This window comes from Saccopteryx leptura, chromosome 7, assembly GCF_036850995.1.
Source record: "Saccopteryx leptura isolate mSacLep1 chromosome 7, mSacLep1_pri_phased_curated, whole genome shotgun sequence".
Taxonomy (NCBI): Eukaryota; Metazoa; Chordata; class Mammalia; order Chiroptera; family Emballonuridae; genus Saccopteryx; species Saccopteryx leptura.
The window spans coordinates 39690945-39712491 of NC_089509.1; the positions used below are offsets into that span (position 1 = coordinate 39690945).

Consider the following 21547-nt stretch of genomic DNA (forward strand, 5'->3'; position numbering starts at 1 on the left):
TTCAATTTTGAAATAAAAGACTGATATTGCTTGTGAAGAAAAGTCAGGAAATGACTTCTTAAATAAAATTAAAATATACTATTTATCTTTTATGATTATCTCTTCTTTTAAATTTTAGGTTTAGGGTTACTACAGTCTATAGAATAGTCCCAGTCTTTATGACCCAAAGTGTGATTCTAGGACTAGTAACATCACCTGGGAACTTGTTAAAAATCAGGAATCTGAGTTATCACCCTGGCAGCACTGAGTCTGAGCCTGCACTTCCACAGAATCCCCAAAGCCTTCACATTCATATTAAAGTCTGAAAATTGACAGGTCTAGTCAGTAGCCAAACATTCACTTATCTTCCTTTGTTTTTTTTGTTTTTTTTTCTGAAGCTGGAAACGGGGAGAGACAGACAGACTCCCACATGCGCCCAACCGGGATCCACCCGGCACGCCCACCAGGGGCGACGCTCTGCCCACCAGGGGGCGATGCTCTGCCCCTCCGGGGCGTAGCTCTGCCGCGACCAGAGCCACTCTAGCGCCTGGGGCAGAGGCCAAGGAGCCATCCCCAGCTCCCGGGCCATCTTTGCTCCAATGGAGCCTTGGCTGCGGGAGGGGAAGAGAGAGACAGAGAGGAAGGGGGGGTGGAGAAGCAAATGGGCGCCTCTCCTATGTGCCCTGGCCAGGAATCGAACCCGGGTCCCCCGCAAGCCAGGCCGACGCACCACCGCTGAGCCAACAGGCCAGGGCCTCCTTTGTTTTTTTATACACTGTTGAAAAATATCATAAAGTTAGGAAAGGACATAAATACGCTTTAGAAAATGGCGTCCAGGACAGATGGGAGAGGAGAGGGGAGCAGAGGAGGAGAGGCATAGAAACCGGAAAGAGAAGTAACTGCCAAGCAGCCCCAGTCTTCTCATATTCCAATCAGTAAAAAGGAGACAAATGCTGCTTGCCACTTCTTTCATTTATCCTTTATTGATATCAAGGGCAAAATTATTCTTCTTTGAGAAACTTCTGCGGTGGTACAGTTTCAAAGCAGAATACAATTCGGTGGAGTTCACAGAATTATAGAGCTGAAATTTACCTCAAAGTTCTCTTCTTTGAGCATTATGAGGAGGACACCAAAGCACAAAGATCACATGGGCAGGGGCAGAGGCAGGATTTCGGTCCTAATAAAGTATTCAAAGAAAGCTAGTTATCAGTACAATTGTGAATCTCACAGTGTGAACAGCCGAAATATTCCATCACCTAATCTGGAGTCCTTTCAATTTTAGAAAAAGCAAGTTATAAATTGGAACAGATATTTGGGAATAGCCAGAGAAAAATTGAAACAGTGTTATAAAACCTCCAAACAGAGTCTATTTATTGGCTCTGGTTTGTTAACTTCTTAGGTGGGTGGGAGGAGGGGAAGAGAGGGGATCAAGTTTACTGAATGTATATAATTTCATCTGTTTTCTCATACAGTTCTAACAATTGTCCTGTAAGATAATAATATCTTATTTGAATTCCTCACATTAGTAAATGTAACTATAGAGTACTTAAAAGCCTTCTGTGGATTTATATACTCCAGGTTCCTAGCACTTGATCGAGCAACCTTTTCACTATATTACATTCCTTTGGAGGTCATTGAAAAACTAAAAACAATTAGATGCTTTTAAATGAGGATAATATGATAAACTAAATGTACAGTATTATCTAAAGAAATAATAGATCTTTCTAATGATGTTCTGAAATAAGTATTGTCTATTTAGACAAACAGGCAGGGATAAAACTACTTTGTCAGAAGGATGTTAATTACTTACAGACTTTAGCTATCCATATTCATAATACAATTAGTATCTAATCACTTCTACTTTTATTTGAATTAAATAAAGCATATGTTGGTAATAAATACATGTCTTTGGTCAACATTGATTTAAAATATAGTGTCCTGCCTGACCTGTGGTGGCGCAGTGGATAAAGCGTCGACCTGGAAATGCTGAGGTCGCCAGTTCGAAACCCTGGGCTTGCCTGGTCAAGGCACATATGGGAGTTGATGCTTCCAGCTCCTCCTCCCTTCTCTCTCTCTCTCTCCCTCTCTCTCTCCTCTCTAAAATGAATAAATAAATAAATAAAAATTAAAAAAAATATATAGTGTCCTACTTCCTTAATTAAATATATCTGAAATAAGACAACCATGAATTTAATTCAGTATCGCCTATTACTGGCCAATTGTGTTTAATTTTGGGGCCACTGAGCATCATTAGCAAATCTGCATAATCCTCACCTGACCTAGAATCTCATGAATAAATAACCTGAACGATTTGGTGCTATGAAAGCCCATTGACTCAGAGTTAAGACAGAAAGGGGGGAAAAACAAACTAACCCTACATTTCATCTCACTGAAACATTTCAAAAATTATTTTTATACAGGTCTATCATTCATCCATTCTATTGTATTCAGGTTTTCTTATATTGTATTTGAACATTGCAATTGTGCTCCAGTCTATTTGAAATTTACATTTTCCTGCAATAAGTGCACATAATCACAGTTCTCTTTGAACATCCAGGCAGCTACTACATACAGTGTGACAATCTAATTTTAGAACAGAACACTTATGCTCAACAAACACTATGCAACAAAATAAAAAAGAGAGCAAAATATGATGCTAAAAATAAATCTTGTTTTTCATGTGACTGAGCAAGTTGACTGAGAAAATATATTGTTATGAATTCAATATCCATCTGTATCAAATGTTGCAGTCATAATGCAAGGAATTTTTTTCAGTAGGTAAGATGTGTTGGATTGGTATTTACTGAAATCACAGAAGCTAATTCGTAGAATTTACTTAATACCTCTTTTATTTACCTTATCAGAAAGCAGGTAAATGGGAATATAATTTCAAGGTAAGTGAGCTATTGACTGGCAACCCAACCATTTCCCTGTGTAGCATTCCTAATAAAAACAGTTGTTTGATTTGCTTTTTGAATGCTGTCTATAGCATACAAGTATTACCTTTCCGTATTCCCTTTGACCTATAGCTGTCATTTCTTAGAATCAATTAGTGAATAGGAATTTTTAGTTTAATATTGCAATTTTAATTCTTGCTTATTAAACATTTATATTTGTTTATTAAAATACTCATTCTGTTCTAACAAATGCACCAATTACTTTGTCAAGAGATTATGTTTAACATTTTGAATAACTATTATATTAAATTTAAATAATTGTTATTCTATATTGAATAATAGAAGAAATCTTACTGTATTTGCAATAATAATATCAAATTAAATATCTGTAACAGTCTAAATTTATCTTATTTTGTTTATCCTTATATATAATAAAACTCATTGAGGTATCATTTTAAACTTTTAGTATGGCATCTTTTTAACTGAGACCTGTATGATTGGTTCTTCAATTAACCATGAAGTCACTTCTATTTATTTGTTCATTAAAATTTCAAAACTTTTATTTAGTGTTTTTTAATACAAAAGTACAAAAGTATGTCTAATTTTATAATTTATGGTTCTTCTTTTGTCACTTAACTTGATTATAGTTTAGCCTGATTATAGCTGGGTTTTGGTAGTAATTGTATCTTAGAAAGGGTAGATTTAGATATACTTCATGATACATCTTGTCTTAGATAGAAAACATACAAATATGTTTAAAGGCAGGAAATACTCATTTTTTTCTTAGGCATTTTTAAATGGTGTGAGTAAAATTTTGTTAATCTCAGAAAATACTAATTTTTCCTACTTCAGAGGAGAACAATTAGGTAGTGCTATGATATAAACAAAACCAATACTAGTTTAGAGTTCATATTACTTTATTTTCTAAATAAAGCCAGAGGAAAAGATATTTGGTATGCTGCATGTCAGCCTGTATATGGCCTTGCCTTCAAAACTGGGTTAACATGACAGAGTCTTATAAAGCTGAGTCTTCTATAGTCGTTAGAGGCATTTGCAGCAAATATGACAAAGAGCAATTTGAAGGAAAAAAGTGTCTACCTAATGTAAAAATATGCAAGTTCTTGCATAAACAGCAGAGGAGAAATATAAATAGGCAATAAAAATGAAAAAAAAAAAAAGTAACAAAGACATATACATAAAGATTATTTTATGTGTGTATTTTTCTTTCTCTTTTTATATTCAGTGAGAGGAGGGGATGGGCAGAGACAGACTCCCATATGCACCCCAGCAGGGATGCTCCCAGCAACCCCAGTCTGGGGCTGATGCTCTGCCCATCTGGGGCCATGCTCATGACTGAGTTATTTTTAGCATCTGAGGTGAGGCAATGGAGCCATCCTCAGCACCCAGGGAAAACTCACTCCAGTTGAGCCATAGCTGCAGGAGAGGAGGAGAAGAGAGAGAGTAAGAAGTGCTAGGGGGAGGAGTAGAGAAGCAGGTGGGCGCTTCTTCTGTTTGCCCTGACCAGATCGAACCCGGGACAGCCACATGCTGAGCCGACACTCTACCATGGAGCCAACTGGCCATGTTCTTTAATTTATTTCTTTATGTATACTGTCTATCTGTCAAGAAATGTTTTAATTTTTTTATTGATTTGAGAGGAGGGAAAGAAGAGAGACAAATAGAAAAGCATAACTTGTTGTTTCACTTAGTTCCTTTTAGTTATGTATTCATTGATTGCTTCTCATACGTGCGCATGACCTCTGGTGTCCAGGTTGAGATTTTATCTACTGAGCCACCCAGCCAGGACAAGAAATGTTTTCAATGGCAACACACAATATTGGAGTTACTGGAGTAGATGCAGTAAGGCTGACACCTATACACTATTCTGGCCTATAACAAGCATAAGAAATATTAGCTACTACTGTTATTATTACAAAATAACTATTATAGATATTTTTAAAACTTTTCTAATAAGTATTAAAATGTTCATACCTTTGATATGATTTCACTTCTAAGAATTCTTTTTAAAGAAATGATTATAAATACTCAGAGAGATGTTCAAAGATGTTTATCACATCATTCTTTGCAATAGCTCTGAATTGGATAGAGTTTGCCCCCAAATGAAAAAATTAAATGACTTTTGGCAAATCTACATTGTAGGAATAGATTATTTCTTATATTTTAGATTAATTTAATAATTTCACAATATAAATTAAAGGGTAATTAATTAGATGACCTTTAATATATACACTTGCATAATATAAGTGATAAAAATACTAGAAAGCAAAATAATAATTGGTATCTCTTCTAGGCAAAAATACTCAAATAAAATTAACTAAGCTATTTTTCAAACATGAAAACAATAAATATTTTGGTGGGTTTTTAAAAATAAGAACCAATTTTTATTTCAATGGGGTTGTTTGATATTTCTAATTTTTCTTAAAAGTACCTGGAGTGAGTGTACTTTAAATTTTTTTCTGATCATTCATGAGATAAGTATTTTGGGCAAAATATTCCAAATATATTTTTTATGGAAATTTTTATATTATATTCAATTTCTGGAATTACAATTCCTGAGCATAAGTAAAATCAAGTCTTATTTTTGTTTCAATCCAAAGAAAAATTCATAATTTTTTTTAATGGCACATGAAGTTCATAACCACTAACACTGGAGTCTTAACATGAAATTTCCTAAGGAAAGTTTATTGCAAAATGAAAAATCACTGAGGGTAGAAGATAATTGAGCCTAGAAATTTTAAACGTTATAGGTAGGAAAGTTTAGCTTTAAAAGAAAACAAAAATACTGGTTTTTTAACAAATCAAACAAATACTGAACTGTGTTATTTTATAAATAAAATTTATTATATGTGATAATGTTAACATTTCTATCTTTATAGATTTTTTACCTACCATTTTACTATACAAAGTCAGTCCTCAAAATGGAAACTCCAATGATTTGTGTCCATTAACCTGTCCAAGATTGTAGCTAATTTTATCAAAATTTGTTTTCTGCATTAACCTTTCCCTAAGTGGTTGAATCAACAAATTTACATGCCTGACCAGGCGGTGGTGCAGTGGATAGAGTGTTGGACTGGGACGCAGAGGACCCAGGTTTGAAACTCTGAGGTCACCGGCTTGAGCATTGGCTCATCTGGTTTGAGCACAACTTACCAGCTTGAACCCAAGGTCACTGCAAGGGGTTACTCGCTCTGCTGTAGCCCCCTGGTCAAGGCACATATGAGAAAGCAATCAATGAACAACTAAGATGCCACAACAAAGAACTGATGCTTCTCATCTCTCTCCCTTCCTGTCTGTCTTCCCTATCTTTCCCTCTCTCTCTGTCTCTCTCTCTGTCTCTGTCACAAAAAAAAAAAAATACAGAGTGCCTTCTCTATGTAGGCACTGGGCTTGGTGATGTAGGTAGTCATGTCCCTGGCCTTCCTGGAGCTATGCTCCTTCTGAAGAAATAGTTGGAAAAGAAGAAATAAATACAAATTGGGTTTGGAGAATGAAGTCAAATTAATAACCCAAATAGAGTTGATCTTTTTCTTTCTTTATTAACTTCCTCATTGACATTTAGATCAATGTGGCAATACATATGTGGAATACGTTTTTTGTTTTTGTTTTTTTGTATTTTTCTGAAGTGAGAAGCGGGGAGGCAGAAAGACAGACTCCCACATGAGCCTGACTGGGATCCACTCGGCTAGCCCATTAGGGGGTGATGCTCTGCTGATCTGGGGCATTGCTCTGCTGCAACTGGAGCCATTCTAGTGCCTGAGGGGGAGGCCAAGGAGCCATCCTCAGTGCCCGGGCCAACTTTGCTCTAATGGAGCCTTGGCTGTGGGAAGGGAAGAGAGAAATAGAGAGAAAGGATAGGGGGAAGGGTGGAGAAGCAGATGGGCGCTTCTCCTGCATGCCCTGGCTGGGAATCAAACCCGGGACGACCACATGCTGGGCCAATACTCTACCACTGAGCCAACCTGCCAGGGCCTATATGTGGAACACTTTTAACATCACCAGGTTAGTCCTATGAAAACATAGTTGAAATAAAGTTATCTCCTAGATTTTCCCCTGGCATCCATTCAAGTTTAGCTCAAAGGAATGAGGAGACCAAAGACCAGGATTCAAAACTCTATGTACTAGAAAACAATTTCAAATAACCATACTCACAAAATAATGCATGTAGCATTAAAAAGAATTACTAGAATATGAATATAACTTTTACTAACCAAATTTTTCATCATTTGATCTTAGGCTCTTCTGTATATTGTCAGTCCTGTCTTCATTTACTCCTGCCAAATACACTTGATAGTGAAGCCACATAAATGCATGTGGCTCATAGCTTCATGAATGCAATTATTGTGACGTGTGCCTTCCATTCTTATCCAGTACAAATTGTATGTTGTCAAGAATGATTGATTTATTACTGCCTTTGAACTTGATTTTGTCATTATTCATTATTTTCTTTGTCAAACAGACCCACACTCTTCTTCACATAATCACCCAGTCCTGTCTCTCTGTAAGAAAAGTAGCTGGTGGTTCGCAACAGCCCACTGTGGAAATATGTAATGATAGCCCTTTGCAAAAATGGCTACTAATAAACTATACAAGAGTGGAAGTTTTTAGAAATATTTTTGGGAATCCTACTGATTACATTCTCTAATAATATTTGGAGGTTTGTGTTGCATATTCTGTTAATATTAGTTTAGTATTTTTGTTATCTTTTGTTATTGAAATTGAGAAACTTTAAAATGTGGTTACATAAAATTTTTATGTGCTTTTACTCCAGAGTTATTTTTCAGTCTTTTACCTCTTTGCTGCTCATTAATTTTTTTGTTTGTTTGATTGTTTGTTTTGTATTTTTCTGAAGCTGGAAACGGGGAGGCAGTCAGACAGACTCCTGCATGCGCCCAACGGGGATCCACCTGGCATGCCCACCAGGGGGCGATGCTCTGCCCCTCCGGGGCGTTGCTCTGTTGCAACCAGAGCCACCCTAGCGCCTGAGGCAAAGGCCACGGAGCCATCCTCAGTGCCCGGGCCACCCTTGCTCCAATGGAGCCTTGGCTGCGGGAGAGGAAGAGAGACAGAGAGGAAGGAGAGGGGGAGGGGTGGAGAAGCAGATGGGCGCTTCTCCTGTGTGCCCTGGCCGGGAATCGAACCCAGGACCTCCGCACGCCAGGCCGACGCTCTACCACTGAGCCAACCGGCCAGGGCCAGCTGCTCATTAATTTGGGTGTGCATATGTTAAGTAGTGTTTCATCTGTAATTAATTGATAGATATGTTTCAGGTTTTTTTAATTTCAAATACATATGCATAGATATAATTGATGATTGTAATACAGTGTATTAGCTCTTTTTTTAGGCTAACTACAGCCATGACTATACGACAATAGATTTTACATTAGAGCTAAAAAAAGGAAAATTGGTAAGAAAATTAACAGCCAAAATGGATTTCTTTTGGAAAACTTAAATTAATTTTGTTAATTTAAATTTATGTATTTTGGTTGTGTGCAAATAGACGTATCCTTTCTGAAATTTATTACTTTAAGCTAAAACTTCAAGCAAATGAATTATTGAAGACTAAGATGATTGAATTATAATTAAAGCTTTTTAAAAATTGTACTTTTTATCTTACACTTGTATGATTTGTGAATGTCTTCTCAGTAAGCAATAAAATGAATCATTATTCAGTTTAAGTTAAAAAAACTGGTATGGAATTCTTATAAAGAGTGCAATTAGAACTAGTTCTTGATCTTAAGGTGTTTATTGTCCTATAAATAAAGTATATTACATTTTCCAATACCTTGCTTGAGAACACATGGGAAGTTGAAGTTAGGGAGGTTTTCTGATTCAGATGAACCAAGTGAAGGTTGTTAGTAGAGAACACAAAGAGTTTGAAATGCTATGACAAGGTTGGCAAGGGAGGTCGGGAGAAGAGAAGGGAGAAGTGGTGTTGTTTATATTAGAACTGTATTTCAGACAAGGGAATTCCAAACATGTGTTGGAAAGTTGGAGAAGTCTGGATCTTTTATACAAGGACAACTGCATATAGGGCAATTTACATATATTATGTTAGTTTTCAAAGCAACCTTACTTGGTAGGTGCAATGCCCAACAGAGTGTCTTCTCACACTTAACTAAACACTTAAGTCTCCCAGGTCAGGGCAGAAACCACAGCTTGCTTCTCTAAGCAGAATTTGCCTCACTTCCCACAGCAGTTGATTCTGTCTTAGGGCAGCTGGTTTTCCCACAGGTTATAGCCCTGCACAAGGGGATGGAAACCACATCAGGTGGGCATGGAAAAAACCTGGCTTAGTCCCCTTAGGCCTCACAGGTGACAATATCTCTGTAACAATTCCATGGGCAGATCTTCAAGTAAGTCAATGGAACATGCAAAACTCCAAGTCTTTGCACTTAGAGAAGCCCTCAGTTTGGCTTCCTATCAGGTATTTATAATAAAGTTGATTAGAACCAGACACATTTTAATCATTTTTACCATAATTAATGTTGCCTAGAAACATCGTCACCATGTTACCCTTATTAGGTTGCCAAAGGGTCAGAGGTAGATAGTTGACTGAAGGTCAAAATTTGTAAGCAGAAAATGAAAGGTCATTTTTAAGTATTAGTAGGGTTAACTCAGCATTTTCTGACAAAGAATTTGAATGCTCAAAATCATTGCTAACTTGCCCAAGTTTTCATGGCCAGTAAGTGGGGAGTGGAGAGGAATTTGTACTTATGGGTGTCTGACCATAAAATGTCTGTTGTTTCTACAGCATAAGATTAAAAACGAGAGAGTTATGGTTAGTTGGCTGTTACCTTCACAGTTGTGGCTTTTGACTACTAATGAATTCTTTCAAAGAAAATATATATACATTTTTAGAAAACACAACATTCACTGATATTTTAAAAGTATTTTTATGTAGTTGACAAAACATATTCAATTTGATCCTTAAAGTCATAAACATTTTTTTCTTAAAAAGGATTGAATAGAAGCAAGCAAGGGTAAGTAGCTTTTTTTGGAAAAGGGCATATATACATAAAGAATCTCAGGTATGTAACAAAAATGAAGAATATTTTGTGGATTTAAACTAGAGCTTTCTAGAAAAATTGCTTTTGTTTTGTTTTGAATTCTTTTTCAAGTTGGCGGTTGGTTCATAAAAGCCGATGACATAATTTTTGGCATCGTAAGCAAAAATCAACTAACTTTTTGCCTGTTTTGGCCTTTTTTTTCTCCATGTTTTAGTATAAATAGCTTCTTTCTGTGTATTGAAAGAGCAACAACAAAGGCCTCAGTCTTGAAATCTTCTTCACATCTGACAACCTTGTCTTTTAATTTCCTGCTTGTTGTCTTCTAAGCGCCTCCCACCACAAGCCTATTTCCATTCCATCCCTTTCAGGACAGTGCAGTCCCCGGTGTGCAGACCGAATCCAAACAGATGACACTGTCTAGGTAGTGCTTCTCCACTGTTTCTATTGTATTCTTCTTGCATTTTTTTATCCAACTTTCAGTTGTAATATCTTGAGCCAAAAAAAAGTCTATCTTTAATTTTGATGAATTGAAACAAAAATACATGACTTTTATATAGTTTCAGATCATCTCCATGGCATTCAAACACTTCAAACCAAAACATTGGTTGGCAAGCTTTTTATATAATATGGTTTTAGGCATTGCCCATGAAACCGAGCAAAACTGTACATAATTAGTATGCATATATTAATGTAAAGCATGTGGACTTAAAATGTATATCTGTAAAGTCCAAAATATATCATTTCAAAATGTAAATGTGAACTCAAATGCCAGGATGTATAATGACTAGTCAAAATAATATAATTTTTGTTTGTTTGTTTGTTTGTTTGTTTTTCAGAGACAGCGAGAGAGTCAGAGAGAGGGATAGGTAGGGACAGACAGACAGGAATGGAGAGAGATGAGAAGCATCAATCATCAGTTTTTTGTTGCAACACCTTAGTTGTTCATTGATTGCTTTCTCATATGTGCCTTGACCGCAGGCCTTCAGCAGACCGAGTAACCCCTTGTTCAAGCCAGTGACCTTGGGTCCAAGCTGGTGAGCTTTTGCTCAAACCAAATGAGCTTGTGCTCAAGCTGGTGACCCGGGGTCTCGAAACTGGGTCATCCACATCCCAGTCCGATGCTCTATCAACTGCGCCACTGCCTGGTCAGGCAAAATAATGTGATTTTTGGAATTCCATTTTATCATTGGGTACTGAAATGGTGCTTATTAATGATTATTGTTATTATGAAGAAAATAAAATATAGATATCAATTTTAAAAGATATGACCATCACATCCCTGTTTTTATTTGATACTGGTTTTGTAAAGATTCTTAGAAATGCAAACCAAATTATGGTGAGCATACTATCAATTATGATAGATCTTTTCTATGATAATCATTGTCCTACAATGAATTTCTCAATCACAAATACTGTGGCCTGTGTAGTATTTAGAAATAGGAGCATCTCTAGCAGTATATTTCATTTGGGTCACAACTGACATCTCTTAGCATATTTACCAAATGGTTACTGAATAACACATGCTTAAAAAAACTAAAATTTTATGAAAACTTGTTAATGTTTATAGCCCTTGACTAAACTCAGAGCTCACAAATGGGCTTTTTGCAAAGCAGCCTGAATTCTTGGCAATGCATAAAACATGTCAGCCAATTTCTTTAACCATCTGCAAATAAAGGTATATTAGACTATGATGAAACCATAACAGTGAAAGTTGTATAAAAATTAATTCAGAACCACCTGTGCACAGTTCTTTTTACAAACATATTATAGTGTTTATACCAAAAAAAAATTATAAAGGTTTTTTTAAAGAGTAGATTTAATCTGATGAACTAGTGAAGTTAAAGTTAAAATATGTTGCACTGATTGATGGTTATCTTTTACAGAAACTCACCTTGAGACATGTTAACAGTAACCAATGTCTTGATGAACCTTCTGAAGAAGACAAAATGGTGCCAACCATGCAGGACTGTAGTGGAAGCAGATCCCAACAATGGCTTCTAAGGAACATGACTTTGGGGGCGTGAAGAGCATTTCCCCAAGCCATTGAAGAGTCTACACTTTTGTTTTTCCATTATTTCAATTAAGAAAAAAAAAATAACTTTGCTGAATTGAAAGTTTTAAAATCCTTTTAGTATTCTAAAACAGTTGTTTATAATTTATTTTTAGGAATGTTTGCTTATTTCCCTACAAAAAATTTGTATCTAATCAAAAGCACATAAAAATATAAATAACAGCAAACTGTTATTAAACATCTGAAAAACTTAAGAAAAATACAAAATGTTTGCTTTAAAAAAAGTTTTTATTGCCCTCATGTCACAAGATTAGTAAGAGGGGGATTTATTTTTTATTTTCATAGTGATTGAAAGAGAGATGATGTAAATGCCTTATAAAATATCTTTATTATGAAATAGTATCATTTTATAAACTCACTCTGTTTCTACTGGACCTTCATGGAAAGATGTTGAATTTCTATGTCAACAGTAGGCCATGCATTAAATTATTTCTGAGCAATGAATTCATTATACAAAATAAGTTCCAAGTTTTGTACCTAAAACAAAAATTAAGTTGGATATTGGCTTGCAGAGTTTTTATAAAAGCATCATATTTAAACAAAAAGAAGAGAATTTGACATTTTAAGTTAAAGAACATGAAATTAAAAGAAACAAACTAGGGGTTGAAGGAAGCAAAAAGAAAAAAATAAATGAAAGAAAAATGAATGAGGCTACATTGCAAAACTGAATCATTTAAAAAGATTCTGTTTAGGTTTCAATCAGTCCTAACACAGGCTGAGTTAAACAATCCTACTGCTTCCAGAGTTGATATTGAAAACTTAATTCTTAACCACTGTCTTTGTCTCACATAAATCAAACAGTCCCTTTTCTCTTCACTTTTAAGACTGTGACTTGGCCCTTATTAGGTACAAAATTATAGGTAAATGGGGGAGAGTATTAGCTATGAATTTTAATTTTCCTGCATTTAAAGATTTTAGGTCACTATTATCATTTTAATTTCTTTTTTAAAAAGAAAAATGTATTGCTATCAGAAATTCATTACTATGCTAGAATATCTAAAGTTTTCACCACCAGGGAAAGGAACTCAGTACACATCTATGAAACTTTTATTTTAATTAAACTGCTAAATATCATTAGCCATTAATTATGGCTCAAGGAGCACAGTCATAATTAGTCTAGCTTCACATGTTCTTTTTCCATCTTAAAACCCTTGTGTTCAAAATACATGATCAGAAGACACAAAAAAAGAAGAAAACTGTTTATCAGTGAGAATTGAGCTAATAACTTTTAGTTTTCAACACTTAAAATACTTTTAAAGTTGCTCTACATATGTATTTTATTTATTAATTAATACACAGCAGCTAAGTGAAATGTGAGGGAAGAAATATAGAAAGCATCCTCTAGAATGTCTTTGGCTTTCATCTTTTCTTAAAAAGCTCTGTTTGTTGAGTTATAAGCAATCTCTCTTTCTCTCTCTCTTTCTCTCTTTTTCTCTCTTTCTCTCTCACACTCAGTACTGTTTTATAATGAAAAGGAAGATAAATAAAGTTTTCTATAATTTTTCCCAGCTAGAACTACTTCCTTTTTATACTGGTGGAATTCTAAGAAAGAATTCTACACCTGGAGCATTTCAGGTTAACATCTTAAAGTGTAGACATCCCTCTCCTCTAGGTCTTTGCAAATCTCTTTAAAAAATAAGAAAAAGTTTGAGTGTGAAGCTTTTTCTTTGGATGAGAATTCATTGTTTACAGCAAATTTATAAAGAAGCTGTGACACCCTAGAGCTAACAAACCACTGCCTTAAATTGATAGTTCATCTCGCAAGTCAACTCAGACCTCTTTATACCTTTTCTTCTTGTCTTGACTAAATTTTGGTAAAATGTCCCTGCACATTTGTCCTTAAACTTAAAAAGCTGAAACACTCATGGACTCTATAATACAATCTGTTCCATGTATAGATTTGTCAATCAAAATGCTATGTTATGTAGAGAAAATGGTCTGTGATGAACATTTTTAAAAAATGGTTACTCTATCAAAACTGAATTTGACACATTTCAGTAGCATTTTAAATATTTGAAAATTCATTATGGTAATAATAAAAACACAACAAAGAAGAAAATTGCATGAGTTTCATGCCAAAGAAAAATTTTTAAAGAATTCTCAGATGGTATGAGCATATGCTATTAGAGTGTCTAACAATCAAAAAAAGACATAAAGTATTATAAAACACCAAAAACTAGAAAACAATGACTAGTTCAATTTTCTTTTCAACAACATTTATTATATTCATTGCAGAAAATTAAAATCATGATTGTATTACCAATGTATTCATCTTATACTGTATTATCTTTGGAGCTAGACTAATAGACATTTCAAATGACTTTAAACTTCCTTTTCTAAGGTCACCCCCATTGCAGTTAATGCCAACTCCAGTCTTCCAGATGCTCAGATCAAAAACCTAAAGTCAGTTTGGACTCGTCCCTTTCTCTCTCAACTTTCATCTAATCCATCAGCAATTATCTCGATTCTAAACCAACTACTTACCATCACATCTTCTGTGTCACTACCTGTAACCTTTTTAACTGCAACATGCTTATAATTGGGTTCCCTAATTTCCCAATTCTTGCTCCGAACTAAGCTTTTCTCAGTACAACAGCCATAGAGGTTCTGTTAAGCATAAATTTGGTTGTATCAGTTCTCTGCAAACAACCTTCCAATGACTTCTCATGTCTCTCCAAATTTCTTATCCCCTTTTTTTTCTTGTCCTGACTAAATTTTGGTAAAATCTCTCTTGTCATTAAACTTAAAAAGCTGAAACACTGATGGACTTTCTTACAGTGATCTTCATAATTCTTCCTGAATGACAACTGTTGGCGCATACACACACACACACACACACACACAATTTCTGATTCCTTCCTACACATTGGCTGCCAAGCAATTCTCTATCTTAGGGTTTTGATCTGTTTTCCCCACAGAGCTTTCTCACTCACTTGCTTTAGATTTTTACCCAAATTTTTATCTCATCAATAAGGCAAACCCTTCTCCCTCCTGCCCTCCCTATCTATCTCCCATATGTTTTCTGACAAACTATAAATTTACTTTTTTATTTTCAATCTACCTTTTCACTTCCTCATACCCAACATCACTATCACACACCCTAGAATATAAGCCCCAGAAAGGCCAGTATGTCATCAATTTTTTTTACTGTGTTATTCCCACTATCTAGTAGAGGAGTTCTTGTCACATAATGTCTTCTTCAAATATTTTTCAATTAACTTAAAAAAGTGTGTGTAAGTTGCTAAGTGATACTGTATGATTTTTTGCACAGTATTTTAAATTTAAAAATAAAGTCTAGTATTAAGACAGTATGTACATAATTGTTTCCAAATAATAATTTTCTTCTTAGTATTTTTCAAGTTAAAGTATGGGTTATATTTGTTCTCTATAATAGAATATCCGCTTTATGGAAATTAAATATATGACATTTTAAAAATATGCTGCTATATTATATAAGTTGATTGATTAAGATAAAATAATTTTTTGGCTATATATAATGCCCACCTGATAGCATAAATAAGATTTTTCCTTTTAGAGAGAAAAATGTGTCATTTTCTTAAAAATCATATGCATTTTTATGGTTTCACAGGAGCTAAATTTATTTTCTGAGTGCAAGTCTATGAACAATTGTAGAAACTTAAAAAAATTTCCAGATGATTTATTCTTAGTTTCTCTGTTTATAGGTAATAAGACTAAAACCCAGATATGTAATTTGGTTTGCCCTATGATTATGTAGCTATAAACGCTGATGTCAGGACTCATCCTGTTAATATAACCTAATAATGTCTTCAATTGCAAAGCACTCAAAAGTATAATAGAAAGGGCACAATCATGAAAAAATGTCTTTATTAAGCATTTTATAATAAGTACATTTATTCTTTATAGATATTTTAACTTCTTAGGTTGCTGGATCAATCACCCAGTCAGGGCACATATGGGAACAGCTCAATGTTCCTGTCTCTCTGTCTCTCTCTCCCTGCCTCTCTCTTAAAAAAATGATAATAATTTAACTTCTTTAAAGATAATATCTAGGTAATTAACTTCATAAATTTATCTTTTCTCTACCTGTCATACTTAAAGAAACTTAGTTCTATAAAATACTACCATAGACAGTAAATGAAGTCCTGAGGCAAAAAATAAAGAAATTAACAGGAAACAGCCTGATTACACAACATTCTAGCATTATTGGGCAAACAGTCTTTCAGAGAAGCAAAGCCTCTTCAGCAGTCAACAAGGGAACATTTCCTCCCTTCACTTCCATTTCCTTATGATTATGTTCAAGTTAAAAGCTTGACCTATAGCTTGCATTGAGAATTAGACCATCTGTTGCTGTGAACATTGGGTAGGTTCTAGGTTATTCAGCTTAAAAGACTACAAGGTAATCAGAGATTTCTAGGCTTCCCAATAAAGCTCTCTGGACTCTATTAAATACAACCTATAAATTAAATTTTTCCATGTTACTTAGAAACAGCTTAATAAGTAAGAGAAATAGTAAAGAGAAAGAAAATAACGCTAACAATAAAACAACAGGAAATGCTTTTATTTTTTGTGTGTGAGAGGTTGACAGTATTGTATGAATTGGTTTAATAAACCTCAATATATTGCCTACCCCTACACTGTTTTCATCACTTGAGAAATGTTGATCTTATCTAATCACAACCATGTTACTTGCATCTCATTTAAAGATGCTACATCTAGTCTCAAAGGAGGCAAGACTTGTATATATCCCTAAGTTATAAAGTATGCTAACTGAACAAATATGAAAAATTTAAGAAATTCAGGATCTTAAAGGATGTGTCATCATCTACAAGTTGTCTTTCTGCATAGGTGATATTTGCAAATCTTGAATATATTTCCAATTCAGTTGGGCAGCAAAAATTTGACTGAATATTAGGGCAACTTGTGCTTCAGGATTTAGCTGCTACCTACCACTTTTCTCCATTTTTCTCCAATATGTCAAAATATGGAATAAAGAATAGCAGTCACTCTTCTGTACAGCACAGGAACGACTCTGGTGTGACTACATCATGTTCAAACTGCAAGTAAATATAAGCTATTGTGTGAATTTAAGGTGTTGAGTAAACACCGGGAATGTGTTTTAAGTAGTTTGTGTAAATTCATGTCTAAATTTTGCTTGGTATTGTTCAATAAATTTTAAAGGCAGTTTTCATTGTATTTGTTTAAGAAACCATGTGAAATACTAGTGATGCAGGGAAGCTTTAAAGATCACATCTGTGATATTCATTTCATCCTTAAATGAACTCATCCTCTTTTCTGTTTTTAGCTAGGGAGAACAAATCTCTTAATATTCTGTTTTTAATGAATTAGAATGAGGATAGGATATTAGATGATTAAGGCTAATCTATAATAGTTAATAATTGAGATTTTCATTTTGCATTTAATTTGATGTAAAAATGGACATAAGCTGTTGCTTGGTTTCAGTTGTACTTTCAGCTAAAAATAGTACAAGCAGAAAACAGAGGACTTGATATTATTTTGTGGAGTGTTTGGGGTTTGTTTTTGTTTTTTTTTGGTTCAGTGCAGCCACAAATAAAATAAAATTTCAAAAATGTTTTAGATATATGCTTGACACATAGTTCTTTAACATTTATGAAGTAGATTGTGCATCAGGAATTATATATTTTAAATATTATAATCATTACTAAATGGTATAATTGTTCTTTTGCTATAAATTTAAATATTTATACATTTTTGTAGAATTAAAATATATAAATTTAGTTTTTCTTTGCTATATGTGGTCTTTTAAAAAAATTGTTATCATTTCAAACATAATTTCAATATTTTATGCTTATGTTCTATTTTGTAGATTAAATAAATAATTAAGTGCCTATGGATATCTCTTAGCAGTAAGTAAATACTCTGATTCCTGTGCAATTTTGATATCAAAAAATATAAAATAGAAACATTAAAATGTGAACAATTCTAAATACTTTAGTATTTATTTTATTCTCAAATTTGATTTTTTTTATATTTCAGTTTTATAAATATGACTTAAAATAGAAAAGTTAAGTGTCTAATGTTATATAATGAACAGAATTTCTCAGAATACGGAATCAGTTCCTTGATGCTGGTACTGCAATCCCAGAAGACAGTCTGTTGGGGTTAGGAAGGGAAGACGGAGACGTCCCTCACTGCACAGAGCAGGGACTCCCCAGCATCAACCCCGCAGTCCTATTCACGCACAGAACCAAGGGAGAGAATAGTAAAAAATCAGATCACTTTGCTTGCTAAGTAAAAAGAAAGAAGTCAGTATAGAGGAGGGAAAGAAGAAAGGAAGTTCTAATATTATTTAGTTTAATAATTTTTTATGAGAAAATTCATCTACAATATTCTATTCTGTATGCATGATTCAGAAGCTCATTGATTTGTAAATATGAATACCTCATTGGCTTTTCCAAACTTTCACTGTAACTGTCAGTAAGAGTAAAGGATGTTGTCTAGATTTTATGTCTTACACCCAGAAAGCCCCTCCTTGGATCTCTGTAACCATGTGAGATTCGCTCCAGGTTGCACCTACTTTCTTACTGCTAGTTCTTCTAGTCACTCTTTTCCTGGAGCACAGCCTTGCATTTCAAGTGTTGACTAGGTTAACCTAATAAACCAGCTCTGCCTACCTCAGATCTTGGTAGGCTTATAACTTACCCTGTTTACTTTTCTTCAGCACCTAGTAGAAAAAAATATGTGAAATATCTTGCTCAACAATAGTACTCTCATGATACCTACTCAGCCGCTGAGCCCTTTGGCGGCTTCTCTGCTAACTCACCTTGTTCTGACTTAATGATTATTTTCTCACCTGACAGAGGGTATTGATTACCAATTTCAGCTTCTACTGTCAGAAAGAGGTTAGCAGATAGAGCATTGACTAAATGTCTGCTGACAAATCCCTTCACCAATTTTGTGGAGCGGAAACCTAGATAAACATGCAAACATCTGTTTCACAGTTTTTTCTATAAATGAGAGACATAAACTTTATGCGGTAAGCACTGTTCATCTACCATGTGACCACTTTTATAAGGCAAAGCCTAAGAGATCAACACTGTCTGAACAATTGAGGTCAGAGTTGAAAATAGCCTTCACAAGGTTCATGGCACCTGTGTTTTCTCTTCATGGGTTCATAGCTTGATTTCTTTGTGTGCATTTGCAACTCTTTGGCCTTACAGGATGACATGGAGTTAAGCTGCATATATAAAAGCATTTCAAAATTCTTCCTCTAATTATATGGATCAACGTGAATGATGAATTCATTTTTCTCACATATTCGGGTTTTCCTGGGCAGATTTAGAAACATTAGACTCAGCATATTAGATTTCCTCCTTTAGATTAATTTACTTTCTTGGTCTTCTCCTACCTCACTAGTCATTTGATTTTGATTTCCTTTCTAGACTGTCCTTCTTTCTCCCATCTCTTAATATCGGAGTGTCCCATGGTGCAATCCTTATTCATCTTCTCTATTTTACACATTCTTTTAGTGATCTCATCCAGAACCTTTAATTTTCATACTGCCTGGATCCTGCTCACTAACAGATGTCTTTTCCCAGCTAAGAACTCTTTTTTTTTTTTTTGTACTTTTTCTGAAGCTGGAAACGGGGAGAGACAGTCAGACAGACTCCCGCAAGGACCCGACAGGGATCCACCCAGCACGCCCACCAGGGGTGACGCTCTGCCCACCAGGGGGCGATGCTCTGCCCCTCCGGGGCGTCACTCTGCCGCTACCAGAGCCACTCTAGCGCCTGGGGCAGAGGCCAAGGAGCCATCCCCAGCGCCCGGGCCATCTTTGCTCCAATGGAGCCTTGCCTGCGGGAGGGGAAGAGAGAGACAGAGAGGAAGGAGGGGGTAGGGGTGGAGAAGCAAATGGGCACTTCTCCTATGTGCCCTGGCCGGGAATCGAACCCGGGTCCCCCACACGCCAGGCCAACGCTCTACCGCTGAGCCAACCAGCCAGGGCCACCCAGCTAAGAACTCTTAAGTGCACCTGCCTACCTGACATCTCCACTTGGATGACTAATAGGAATATCAGACTTAGTATGTCCAAGACTGACCGCCTTACCTTAATTTACAAGTCTGTTCAATCCAAATCGATTTTCCATCTCTGTTGATGGTAACTCCATTTTTCCACTGGCTCAATCCAAATATCTTTTTGCTCTTGACCCCCCTTTCTCCATTAGAAGGTCATATTGATTTTATCTTCACAATATTTCCTGAATTTGACCACTTCTTAACACCTCCATTGCTACCAGTGTGGTCTAAGTCACCATCTGAATTAGTTTTAATCTTGCCTCCTCCACAGTCCATTATCAACAGAGAACCAAACTGATGCTATGAAATACAACCCAGATACATTGATCTTCTGCTCAAAACTCTCCAAGAGATTCCTGTTTTGTACAGAGCAAAAGACTATTTCCTTACAAGAGCCCTGCATGATCTGACCTCTGTTAACTTCCTGATTGCCTTCCCTGCAATGCTTACCCTTGTTCATTGTATTCCAATCACTCTCCTTGCTATTTCCTTGAACAAGCATGGCATGCTTTTGGTTTAGGGCATCTGCCAGAAATGCTTGTTCCTAGATATCAACAGGCTAACTCCTTCACCTTGATTTCAACTTACATTCTCAGTGGGACCCCTAATCCACCTTTTTAAAAAATACAGTAGCCTACCTCTGTCCTCAAGATGTACTAGTTCATAACTCTTCTCCATATTTTTGTTCCATAGCATTTATCACCTGCTAAGATATTATCAAATTTACTTATTGTTTTCTTTGTTTTTGTTTTTGTTTTGTATTTTTCTGAAGCTGAAAACGGGGAGAGACAGTCAGACAGACTCCCACATGCTCCCGACCGGGATCCACCCGGCACGCCCACCAGGGGGGATGCTCTGCCCACCAGGGGGTGATGCTCTGCCCCTCCAGGGTGTCGCTTTGCTGTTACCAGAGCCACTCTAGTGCCTGGGGCAGAGGCCAAGGAGCCATCCCCAGCGCCCGGGCCATCTTTGCTCCAATGGAGCCTTGGCTGCGGGAGGGGAAGAGAGAGACAGAGAGGAAGGAGGGGGGGTGGAGAAGCAAATGGGCGCTTCTCCTATGTGCCCTGGCTGGGAATCAAACCCAGGTCCCCCGCATGCCAGGCCGACGCTCTACCGCTGAGCCAACCGGCCAGGGCTACTTATTGTTTTTAATGCATGCTCACTTACTTTCTCTTTATCCTCCACCCTTAACAAGCACCTACTACTTAATTACAAAATACATAAAAGCAGGGATGTTATTTCATTGTGATAATGCATGTATTTAGAGTGATGCCTGGCGCATACAAGGTATCCAATAAATATATTTGAGGGTAAAATGAATTGGAGTGAAAGGGAGGAAAACAGAGAAAGACTTTAAGATATTCCTTGATCTCTTTGTGTTAATATGTTTTATTTCCTCTTTACTTTTTAAATGTCCTCCTTCTAAAAGAATACACTGTCTTCCTTTATTGCAAAAGTACAAATTTTTAAAGGAATGGATGTATTTGGAACTTGAGGCAACTCCATAATTGTAACAAACTATAGAAATGATCCCT

At 35.7% G+C, this 21547-nt stretch overlaps 1 protein-coding gene and 1 pseudogene across 4 annotated transcripts in view; one reads left to right on the forward strand and one right to left on the reverse strand.

The window, feature by feature from the left end:
• Positions 1 to 17694, forward strand: part of GALNT13 (polypeptide N-acetylgalactosaminyltransferase 13) — a 555106-nt gene extending 537412 nt beyond the window's left edge. For 2 of the 4 annotated variants that reach the window (XM_066345192.1, XM_066345191.1), the window contains exons 13-15: positions 2844 to 2873; positions 7354 to 7551; positions 11788 to 11848. In XM_066345192.1, the coding sequence (XP_066201289.1) occupies positions 2844 to 2873; positions 7354 to 7539 (216 nt within the window). In that variant the 3' untranslated portion in view covers positions 7540 to 7551; positions 11788 to 11848. Of the gene's footprint in view, positions 1 to 2843; positions 2874 to 7353; positions 7552 to 11787 lie in introns of all 4 variants that reach the window. The other 2 variants (XM_066345193.1, XM_066345194.1) reach the window with 2 other exon arrangements.
• A 3759-nt stretch (positions 17695 to 21453) lies between these two features.
• Positions 21454 to 21547, reverse strand: part of LOC136379176 (small nucleolar RNA U3) — a 108-nt pseudogene continuing 14 nt past the window's right edge.